Source organism: Nuphar pumila, chromosome 12 (genome assembly GCF_984573655.1).
Source record: "Nuphar pumila chromosome 12, dmNupPumi1.hap1.1, whole genome shotgun sequence".
In the NCBI taxonomy this organism is placed as follows: Eukaryota; Viridiplantae; Streptophyta; class Magnoliopsida; order Nymphaeales; family Nymphaeaceae; genus Nuphar; species Nuphar pumila.
Genome location: NC_143260.1, coordinates 3,969,597 through 3,981,918, shown reverse-complemented (window position 1 = coordinate 3,981,918; position 12,322 = coordinate 3,969,597). Strand labels below are relative to the sequence as shown.

Here is a 12,322-nt window from a genome sequence, read left to right as displayed (position 1 = left end):
ATTAGTTTCCTGATAATGAGACTTAGTTTTAGTAAATTTGTTATTGTAAACAATAGAATTAAGTGATTTATAGTTTTTGTTTTGAATGTTCAAAAGTCGATCTTTCCCCTAGCTTTGTATTTTGAAAGTAAGTCCCTTAAACTAAATAATTGATTTCGGGTTTGTCTTTTCTGAAGTTGCTGATGTTTCAAAAATCACATGATTTATTGTTATTAAATATGGTTTTATAACCTCTTTCAAGTTAATCTAATTTTATAAAATTGTTTTGAAAAGCCATCAGATTTCCTAAATTGCTTCAAAAGTGATTAGCTAAATCTTTTATGGATTTAATTATTGTTTTAAGTGTCATTTTAGTTTTATTCTTGTCTTTGAGATGATTTAAAACAGTGTTATTTAGAAAATTGGATTTGACAGTGAAAATCAGATGAAAGTTCATTTTAAAAGTTTTCAAAATCCTTTATTCTGAAAGAATATTGTTCTTATTAAGTGTTTCAATTTAAATGTCTGTTCACAAAAGTGTAAGTGGATTGCTGACTAGATGGTTTGACCCCCGACAACCTTATCGGGGTTGCGGGCTCCTTTTGAAAGGGTGGCTTTTGACAAAACGTGCTGTACTGAAGGCAGTTCTATCTAGTTTCAGGGCTGTCTTCCTTCAATAGCTGTGATTCTAATGATATGTTGTAACCCAAAGAACAATAGATAGCAAAGGAGACAGCTAATATACAAGGGAAACAACAACAGCAAGGGATAATATGTTGTTAAAATTGGACCCAAAACCATTTATCAAGAAAAGGGAGGAATATAAAAGGATGTCTTCTAGGAGAACCCCAAAATATTTAGATTGAAGCCTTTAAACAAGATTGGGAATCAACAAATAACCAATAACTATAGTGGATGAAAGCCAAGAGAAGAGAAAAGAGAAAAGAGGAATAGAAAAAAGAATATAAGAGAATAGAAAGAAAACAGAAAAGAAAATCCAAAATCAAGAATCAAGGTCCCTAAGACGCAACAAGATGAAACAATCTTCAAACCTGATGCTCTGATACCATGATAACTTTTGGTATCTAAACCTGGTCCAGAGTACTTTGAGAAGTGAGAGAGAGAGGAAGATTAGGGGTGAACTGCCGGATGATTCCCAATGTGGGAAGTCATCCCATCTCTTTCTAATATATTGAATTTGAAACTGTTACATAAACAGCAATTTACATTAATACTCCTTCAAATAAACAAATAATCTCAGGGGCAAAACAGGGATACAAAAATAATAAAAGAATGGAATCATAACAAACATAACCACAACCATATCTTGACCAGATCCAGGATCCATATACACCAAACATCAGATGTCAATTTTCTCAAGAAATCTCCGCATTTTAAAGTTGGAAAAGGTTGGAAATATTGCAAAACCAAACAAAGAAAAGGAAGTAAGGAAAATGCTTTAAGAAGAAAATTATAATAGCCTAATTATATTTCTAAATATGTATGTTGCAAGTTAGGTATGAAGTATGAACCACAATATGCCATAATTAGATCAATAAGGCCATATACACAAGCATGGTTACATACACACACATGTATGCATCCATGTGCTTGTATTGTGAAGGGTTATCCATGTTCATTGTATTTGTTTTGTGTTGTCCATGGTATATTTTTGGTTCTTTTCCCAGAGAAAAATATTCTGTTTAATTATCTGGGGGCGCATGTGTCACAAGTTGCCTAGTATAATCTTGTATGTCCACCCATTTCTAATGGACATCAGGATCTATATCACATGGATATGGCTGTAGCTGCAAGGATACAACCATTTTTATCAAATTTCCAATATGATTAGTCTATAAAGGAACATAGAGCAAGAGTCAAAGTGGAGTACCCATGTGCTATAGAGCAGGATGCACATTTTGGACTTTACACTACAGGAGCTTCACATTTGTTCTTCTTTTCTTGTTTCTCTTGCTGGTTCATCTTTTTCTTGATATAACATTGTGTTTCATCATGCTTTAGTTTATATTTAGTAAACAAGGCCATGTGAGTTGATCCAGGTTGTTGTGTTTCCAAAATTTGAGCGCAGATTCTATTTGTACTGTTGTTATTACTGTCAAGTTGCATTATTGCTCGGTCTCAAATGTTTGTCTCTCTCATTTCTTATGTTGTTGGTTCTGTTTATCAAATAATGGATTTCATTGCTTGCTGAGTGATAATAATTCCTTCTTCACTCTCAAATTTAAGCTGCTTGATGGATCTTTGATTTATGGCTAAATTGATCCATTTGTTTCTATTGATTTGCTTTGATGTATAAGTATGTTCATTTGATGTATTTTAATTTTATTTTCTGATTGTAAGTCTTTTGCATTCTCATAAAAATGTTCATTGCGTCGGTGTTTTTTGTTAAATCTGACAATTGCATCCTGAAAATTGGTCTATACAAATGATGCTTTCTTTCTTCTTCTTCAGAGAAATGGCCCTAGAAGGTCTCCTTCTGACAAAAGATCAGGATCAAACTGCTAGTTCTGAAAGTGATATCAAGTATCCCAAGCTAAATGACATGTTAGATTACATATGTAGGCAGCAGCCCGGGGTGTTGAGTTCTACTGACACTAGGGAAGCCAGTCTTTTATTTCCCTCAAAGACATATGTGGCTGTGATAAGGTTTTTGTTAAAAACGTGCACAATAGATTGTGATCAAGCTGTTTTGACTGGAGAAACTTCAGAGTTCCATTCTTCATTTGATACCATGTGTTTGTTGCTTGAACATGCTATGGCATATGAAGGCTCCACTGAACTTCATGCAGTTGCTGCAAAGGGATTAATCACCATTGGCTCTCAGTTCCCTCAGGTTATTCTATTCCATTCCTGTTTTTAGGCTTGGAGTACTTGGCATGCATTTTATTCTTCTTCTCAAATTTTATTTTTTCAAAATAAAATTCTATTGCAGATGATAGCATCACGCTATGCTGGAAGAATAACGTGGTTAAGGCAGTTCTTGGGTCACATTAGTTCTGAGACTCGCGAGTGTATGTCACGCTTGATGGGAATTACATGTTCTGCTTTGTCTTCATCTGAAACATCTACTCTTATATCTGATCTTTGCTATTCTTTGAATGGAAGCGACTTACGAAGGTCTGTTGAGAGTGAATGAGCATTTGTGTTTTTTTTTGTTCCAGTTGAATTACTTCAATTGTCATGCTTTCTTAACTCTAACATCTCAGTTATATCCAGATTTGAAAGTTTTCATGGAGCAGTATGTGCGCTTGGATATGTTGTTGCTCAATGTATGACTGGAAGACCTGATGTAAGTAGTGTAAAAATATAGTCCACCCTTATGTTTTTGAAAAAATTCAGTGTATTATTCTGGCATGGTGCAATTAATGGATGGCAACACCACTCTGTTTTTGGTTTTGATAAAATTTCTCTTTAATGATTAAGAAAAAAGGATTCAATTAGTATGATGCAGATTGTCGACATAGGCATATTCATGGAGAAACTTGCTACTTGGAAGATCTTCTCCCTTGTTTTTTTCCTTGATCACGGTTGTTGTGACTATTAAACAGGTTTTATCATTTTACTTTCCATAAGGCATTTCTTTTTTTCTGTCTTTATGTTCCCCCCCTTTTTTTGATTCTATTATGTTGGGTGTTGCGGTGCTGCCTGAATCAAAACGAGATACACTAGAGACAATTTCAGGTGATGTTTAATAAGGTCCATAGTTAAATTGTCTAGAATAAGGTCCATAGATATCTTAATACAATCTTTTTCAAAGTTTTTCTCTTCCCTGTCATATGCTTTTATATGTCATATCTTCATGCCTTAATAAATGAAGTCTTTCAAAGTGTAACAGCGAGTAGTTGCTCTGTGGCCTTAAGTTGTTAATGCTTTTAGGTAAAAGTTGAGACGTCTATCATATGGAGAGTCAAATACTTCTCAAACCATATCATTTATTAGTTGCATGGTGTATGTTTGCTTTCGGGATGCCAGTCAAAAGTCAGCTGTACAGCTTGATGATTTGTTTTAGACTATTCCCCCTTCCTCTCTCTTTGTCTCATTAGTTTTATTACTTATATTTGATATCTGAACTAGGTTGCGGTATCCTTACTTCATAGCTCTATTCGAGTCCTTACAGAATTAGTTAAATCGGAGGGTGTATCCTTGGCTGCTGTTGCAATGGAAGCCCTTGGGCGTATAGGGTTGCGTGGTCCATTGCCACTACTCGATTATGATTCGGTTTCTGGTGAGCTCTCTAACTGCTTAAGAAGCATTTGTTTTGAGCCCTCTTAAAAAGGTGATTAACTGCAACTGAGCTCTTTACTTTGACTGTTCAGCTGGTGTTTTGACAACCTTAAATGAAAGATTGACCAAATTACTGGTTGGGGATGATATCAAAGCTGTCCAAAAAATTGTGATTTCTCTTGGGCATGTTTCTTTTAAGGAAACATCCCTTCCTCTTCTTAATTTGGCACTCGACTTAATTTTCAGTCTCTGTAGGTCAAAGGTATGTATACGGTATCTGCAACTAAAGATAATAATGGTGTCAGATAAATAAATAATTACATGTACTGTTGACTGTCGAAGAAGTTCCGTGATACTGTTAACCTACCTTTTTTATCCAAAGAGCTGACGAATGGCAAACCCTAAATTGGTTATTTCGTCTCAGGTTGAAGAAGTGCTTTTTGTTGCTGGAGAGGCCTTATCCTTTATATGGGGAGGTGTCGCTGTCACTGCCGATAAGATCCTTAAATCTGATTATACTTCTCTTTCCTTCAGTTCAAACTATCTTACTGGTGAAGTGCCCTCATTCACATCTGTAAGTGGCATAAATAGTGTGGGTATTGATGTTGAGGACTCTCGCATCCTGATCAGAGATAATATAACTAAGAAGTTGTTTGATGGACTGCTCTATAGTAGCCGGAAAGAGGAACGATGTGCGGGAACCATATGGCTATTGTCATTGACAATGTATTGTGGGCGCCATTCTAAAATCCAAGAGCTGCTTCCTGAAATTCAGGTGCAAAATGTGCTTATGCAGCATTTGGATTTCAAATAAAGCCTTCTTTTCTCTCACATTTAATTATTACACATGCTAAGTTGATTGCAATACAAAATGGCAAATGACTTGGTGAATGTAACTATGCATGTGTCTTCACACTACTTATTTCTGAAATAGTTTAGTTGCTCCTCTTCACTTCTTTTATCTTTTATTTTATTTTGTTTTCTCACATGATCCTGTGGGCTGCTGCTAATACACTGCAGCTTTGCAAACTCTTTTGTTCTTATCAGCAGTAGGTACTGCTAGGTCTCATGGTACATGACCCTACTTCTTGACCATGTTAGCTGTTTGTATTGGCTTTTCTTTGCTGTTACTGTTACTATTTTTGTTGCAAATAGTAAATTGATTGAAGATAATTCCTTAGATGCATAAGTGCAATGTCAGGTTTATCCTGGTGTTAAGTTGATGGTAGGTAAATTTCATAACCAGCCCCAAAACCAACCTATATGTTTTTATCTGATGAACTTGTGATGATATTTCTTCTTAAAGAGTAATAAGGAAAATATTTGTTCACAGAAAAAGTTACTTTCACTTTTTGCAAAGAAATGCAAATCTCATCACATTATGCTAAATTCCAAAATATGTGAGGGTCTCTTCTGCGTAACTGATGCTAGAAATTTGATTTTAGGAGAGCTTCATGCTTGTAAGTTGTAAAAAATTAAACAAATAAAAGATGTTAAATGATTACCCGTTCATTTTTCATGCTAAAAGAAAGTTTTGATGGACTATCTATGTTATGTGGTGGTGGTGTCATGAGGCATGCCATTCATGTAGCTAATTGTCACTGACAAGGTTATGTGTGAAATCGGTGTTAAGTTCGCTACCACAGCATCTTAGATTCCTATAGAGGGCATCCGGTTTTTTTTTTTCTGGAAAATAGGGATTCTCAGTGCTTTTTTTTGTAGTGGTCTACTAGAAGATGACGTAATCTTGGTTTGTCATTGAAAAATTTGTACTATTGGGATGCTGCTTAATATGGTTAAATGAAAGAAGAGCCTACATGAGTGGAACAGTTTCTGAAATGCTGCTGCTGAAGCATCATCTACTTTTTGCATAACACTAGTTTCTGAAGGACCATGTTTATTGCAGTCTGCAGTAATATTTCTGATTTGATGGATATATTGAGTCTTACATTAATGATCAACGTCTTAAATTCATGACCAATGCTTCATTCTGCTTAAATTTTCTTAGTGAAAACAACTATGTCACATAGGTGTGAATGCGGGTGTGAAGGGTGCAACATGCAATTTCAAAAAGCTTTGGTGTGTGTGTGTGTGTGTGATAGTCACCATTATTGCTGATATTTTGAAAATATTGCGATATTATTCACATTTCAAGGTAAGCTGAAATTATTGGCAAAATATCACTATATTTTCAGAATATCGGAGAATACCTAATATTGTGATATTATCACAAAATTTGTGATATTTTTGAAAAAAAATCTTATTTTTAATTATTTTAAGCCTACTTTTTCTATTTCTTTTATTTCTTTTTTATTTTTTGCAAGAAAACAATGAGAAACTTATATTTATATTTGTCAATCTTTAAACTTTAGAGTTTTCCCTAGAAAAGCCACTTTTTGGAAAAGAAAACCAAGAAAAAAATCCTCGGCGAGAAATTGCCAAGAATAATACTGGTGATTATGATATATATTATTTGCATTTATATTTATAAAATTATTTTTTTAGGTTTTAAGTTTTTTTTTGGCTTAGACAATTCTAGACTTGGTCAAAGTTGACCAATTAAAAAATTGGACGAACATTGTGATCAGTGTTATTAAAAACGCTCCTCGCCTCGAGGCGAGGGCCTTTTCGCCTTGAGGCGCACTTAAAAAGCGTAAAACCCTCAAGGCGTACGCCTCATGCGCCTTGAGGCGAGGCGTGCCTCACCGTGAGGCGCGCATTAGAAAATCGGATGGGCCCGGATTCGAGTTCGACCCGGACCCGTATGCTCGAAGGTTCGAGAACCTGTGTCTTTAAAAAAGACACAGACGCCTCTCTCGAACCTTCTCTCTCCACTCTGTCCCCTCTCTCGAACCTTCTCTCTCCACTCTGTCCCCTCTCGTCCCCCGCCACCGCTGTCGCCGGCCACCACCCGCCGCCGGTGATCGCCTCTTCCACCTTCTTCTTTCCTCTGCTGAGAAGGCATCGACGACCCGCCGGCCACCACCGTCTTCTTTTCTCTGTTGCGAGGGCGCCAACGACTTACCGCCACCGTCGTCCGTTCTGGCGACCTTGACCGACATCCCCGACGTCGCCTTTTCTCTGCGTTTTTCGGTGACGTCGAAGTCTCCGCCACTAGGTAAACCCTCTTTACTTCTTCTTAGTGAGGGGTCGACCGACAGGGGGGCAGAGCCCCCTGTCGTCGCCTCTCGTCGGCAGGGGTTACCCCCAATGCCGGGGGTAGGAGCATCATTTGAGACTTGCACTGGCTTTTCTCCTCGCTTCGGATGCCTCTGCGATGCGTTGTCCTGATCTGCCGTCTCTCCTTGTGTGCGACTGTTGGAAACTCCCTCTCTGCGTAGCCTTGATGACCCGCTCTCGCTCTCGCTCTCTTGAGTTGGTAAGGAGATGAAGCCTGCTGCTTCACGTAGGAGACATGCTTTTCTAATCTCTTAATGTTGGGAATATGCCAATCGATTATAATCTTGGTTGGCGCTTTTCCTTTTCCCCGAAATCAACAACAAAATACTTATAGTGTTTCTCCTCTTCTACTTTGGTTGCTTCTTTGTTCACAACTTCTTTTTTTTTTTAACCTTGTAAATGGATCTGTGGGCTCCCTATCTCTCCCTCCATGGATCACTCGACCTATGTCTCTTGTACGTTGAAATGGGATCTTCTCCTCCGACTTTTTCAGTTTTCTTTTCTACACAAATGTTTTTGTGTGTTTGTTTCTTTCTTTTTTGTGCCATGGCTAATGTCCAACTTTTTAAAGCAGAGGTCTTGGCCGATTTTTCAGATAATTTTTATAGTTTTTTTTAAGTTTAAATTTTTTTTGAGGCTTACGCTTTCCGCCTCGAGGCTTACGCCTCGCCTTAGATTTTGGTGGAGCTGCTCGCTACGCCTCAACGCTTTTCACAACATTGATTGTGATAGATTTCACTAGGATCTGTTACACGTGAAAGAGAAAGAAGGAGCTGTGGCTGTCACAATTTCCAATAATGAAATCGTGACCTAAAACATGTATATATATCCTTTGTTTACAATATGGGTCTGGTCTGATATATTATCCAGATCCAGAATACAAAATAACAAATACAAGCAAAGAATACATAGACAAATAGACTTTTTCACCCACTCTCAAGTTGATCATGGTGTTGAACCATGAACAACTTGCCTTTAAGTGTCCAAAAATGATCCTTGGTCAAGCCTTTTGTGAATATGTCTGCAACTTGTCTTTCAGTGTTAACAAATTCGGGCTCGATCTCCTTTTCTTCAACCTTTTGTCTCACAAAATGTTGATCTATCTCAATGTGCTTGGCACGACTGTGATGAACCAGATTGAATGGCATGTTGAGAGCACTTTGATTGTCGCACAACAAGACAGACTGAGTATCACTTCTCCTACTTCAGTTAGCAAATGTCTCACCCATGTGACTTCAGCAGTAGCAACAACCATAGATCTGTACTCAACCTCAATACTCGATCTAGCAATGACCTTTTGTTTTCTACTGCTCCAGGATACTAAATTTCTTCCAATGAAGATGCAATATCCTGATGTAGACCTTCATTCATCTGGATCCCCTGCCCAGTCTGCATCATAATATACAACAATCTCGCCCATGTCCTTGCCAGATGGTTTTGAAGAATATATCAATCCATCCCCAGCTGTTCCTTTCAGATATATGAGTATCCTTTTAACAACCTCCATATGCCCAGTACACAGTTCATGCATGAACTGGGACACCTGATTGACTGAATAAACAATATTAGGTCGAGTGAATGTGAGATACTGTAACATCCCTATTAGACTGCGGTACTTGGTGGAATCCTTACACAAGTCTCCATCATGAGCGCTCAATTTTTGGTGAAGTATACTTGGAGTCCCTAGAGGTTTACAATCCTTCGTACCTGCTTTGGTTAGAACGTCCATCGTATACTTGTGTTGGGTGAGAGTCAACCCATCAGCGCAACTATCAACTTCAACTCCAAGAAAATAACGCAGGGCACCAAGGTCTTTCATTTTGAATCTCTGACTCAGCAGTTTCTTAACTTCTTTGATATGATCCTCAGAGTTTCCTGTGATGACAATATCATCAACATAAATTAGCAATAAGGTGATCACATCTTGCCCTCTAAAGATGAACAATGAGTGATCTAGTAGGGAGTGAGCAAAGCCATGCTTCTGAATCTCAAGAGAGAAGCTATCAAACCAAGAGCGAGATGCTTGCTTTAGGCCATAGATAGCTCTTTTTAGTGTGCATACATTTGTCTTACAATCTTCCTCATAGTATCCAGGTGGTTGTTCTATGTAAACTTTTTCCTTCAAATCTCCATGCAAAAATGCATTCTTAACATCAAGCTGACTCAGTGTCCATCCACGTTCAACATCTAAGGAAAGAATGATTCGAATCGTTCCCATTCTCACCACTGGACTAAAAGTCTCATCATAGTCTTGTCCTGCTTCTTCTATGAAACCCTTTGCCACGAGTCTTGCCTTGTATCGTTCAATGGTCTCATTTGGTTTATATTTTATTTTGTAGACCCATTTGCATCCTACCACTTTTTTGTCAGGCGGTCTAAGAACAATTTCCCAGGTTCCACATTCATGCAAGGCTTGCATCTCATCATTCATGGCTTCTACCCATTTCTTAGAAGTGGCTGCCTGATAGTACATAATAGGTTCATCTTCCTTGTTGAGAGCTGTAAAAAAGAGTTGAAAATCCATGAAGAAATTGTTGTAGCTGACCCACCTGTCAATAGGATGCCACATGCAAGTGGATCTCCTGATGTCAAGGGTGTGTGAGGAGGTAGGTGCAGCCTCTTGAGCCCGATTTAGGAGTCTTGAAGCAACCGTTCTCTGTCTAGTGTAGGAAATGCCCTTATACCTTCCTGATTCCAATGGTGGTGCTGCTTCACAGTTCTGCGATTCTGATGTACCAACGACCTTGGGACTCTCTTCTTCGTGTTGCACACAGTTCGAATGACATTCTTCATTCGAACTATCAAAGAGCTCTGAATTCAGCCAAGGGTAATAAACTTCAACTGAGGAAGATGACATGTCACATGTGCCAATTTTATGATCGAAGCTCAGCTCGTCAAAAACAACATTTCTCGAGATTTTGATGCGTCTGCTAATGGGATCATAACATCTGTATCCTTTGTAGTCATCCGCATATCTCACAAACCTACACTTCTGAGCCTTATCCTGAAACTTGTTTCTCAAGGACTGATCAATATGCACATAACAAAAACATCCAAAAAGACGTAAGTCATGATAATCAGGATGAATTCCAAAAAGGCAATGATAAGGGGACTTGTTTTCTAAGACAATCATGAACCATCTATTTATCACATGTACATCAGAATGAAAAGCTTCTGTCTACAGATTATTGTGAAGATGACTATCATGAAGCATGCTCATCGTACTTTCAACAATATGCCTATGTTTGCACTCATCAATCCTATTCTGTTGTGGCGTGTGTGGGCAGGACACTTTTCTTCCTATCCCATTATTTTGAAGAAAGGAAATGAAGTCACTGGATGTGAACTCCCCTCCTCCATCACATTGGAAAAATTGAATGGATTTAGAGAATTGATTTTTTACTAAGGACAAGAAGTTTCGAAAAAAAGGAAAGCTTCAGACTCATTTTTCATGAAGTATATCTAGGTGTATCGAGAGTAACTATCAACAAAAATTAGATAGTACTTGCTTCCAGATCCAGAAATGACAGGAGCAGACCCTCATACATCAGAACATATTATCTCAAAAGGCTTTGAAGCTCTCTTATTAATGGAACGAAAATGTAATACATGACTCTTGCATAAAAGACAACTGAAACATTTTTGACTTCTATCTTCCACATTGAGACTTTCTTTTGGAATGAGATTATTAGAAACAAGTTTCTCAATAAAATGACTCCCACAATGCCCTAAACGACTGTGCCATAGAGAAAACTTATTACATTCAGAAATACTAAGAACACTTTCAAAAAGACATAACTCTAATGGAGACTTCAAATCCGGGTGAGCAGGACAGGCCGAATGACATGGATCTTCTTGAAAGACATGCACATTGCCTTGTCTCTTTCCTTCAGCGAATGTTTCCCTCGTGCGAAGGTCCTTGACCTGCACAAAGAAGGGAGCAAATTTGATTGAAGTACGATTATCATCAACAAGTTTAGAAACAAAGACAATATTTTTCTTGATATTGGGAGCATGAAAGACATTGGAGAGTTCAAGAGTAGAATGTGACATGGGGATGATAGACTTTCCAATGTGAGTAACAGGGTGGTAAGATCCATCTCCAGTGACAATCTTTCTTTTTCCAAAATAGGGAATAGGTTTGAAAAGTTTACCTGCATCACCGGTCACATGAGTTGCTGCCCCAGAGTCAACGAACCAAGTTCTTTGTTTATTCTGCTTTAGATTCAATCCCGACAAGGCAAATATTAACAATTCTTTAATCTCTCTACTGTCTTTGGTGCTGCTGGACTTCCTTTTGGATGTTGCCTGATGAGACTTTCCTTTATTTTCAAGATTATGCCAACAATTCGCCTTGATATGCCCCCTTTTGTTGCAAAAGAAGCATGTGGAAATGGGTCTTGATCCCTGAGTAACGGTGGGAGTGGGAAGTAATCCACGTCCCCCGTGTCCATTTTGCCCTTGTCCTCTTCGCCCTCGACCATAAGTCATTCCTGTGGCAAAAACCTCTTGGGTATTCGTATGAGTGTGACTATCCTCAGAAAAGCCTTTCAGAATCATTTCATACTAAATTAATTTAGCCCGAAGCTCATCAAAGGTGGGAAGAGCAGGCAAACACAATAATGAGGTAACAATCATGTTATATTTTGATCCCAATCCACTCAAGGTTTGCTGCACCATATCACTGTCGCTCACTGCACATCCTATGACCGCAAGTTGATCTGTGATAGTCTTCATCTTGTTTAGATACTCCATGATAGTCATGAAGTTTTTTCTCAATTGCTGAAATTCTCTCTTGAGAAAAACCATTCTTTACTGAGAAACTTGTGAATATGTCTGAACCAGTCTCTCCCAAAGTTTTGGCTGTGCAATTGTCAGGAATTGCAATAAGTACCTCTTGAGAGAGTGTAGCGGTAAT

General features: G+C 38.0%; 1 protein-coding gene across 1 annotated transcript in view; it reads left to right on the top strand.

The window, feature by feature from the left end:
- The window catches only part of LOC149819701 (ARM repeat superfamily protein), a 133,901-nt gene that overhangs the window by 28,916 nt on the left and 92,663 nt on the right, over positions 1-12,322 (top strand). Inside the window, exons 15-20 of the mRNA XM_089982954.1 lie at positions 2,452-2,833; positions 2,933-3,117; positions 3,217-3,289; positions 4,075-4,225; positions 4,317-4,486; positions 4,649-4,999. Of these exons, the coding sequence (XP_089839080.1) occupies positions 2,452-2,833; positions 2,933-3,117; positions 3,217-3,289; positions 4,075-4,225; positions 4,317-4,486; positions 4,649-4,999 (1,312 nt within the window). The remainder of the gene's footprint in view (positions 1-2,451; positions 2,834-2,932; positions 3,118-3,216; positions 3,290-4,074; positions 4,226-4,316; positions 4,487-4,648; positions 5,000-12,322) is intronic.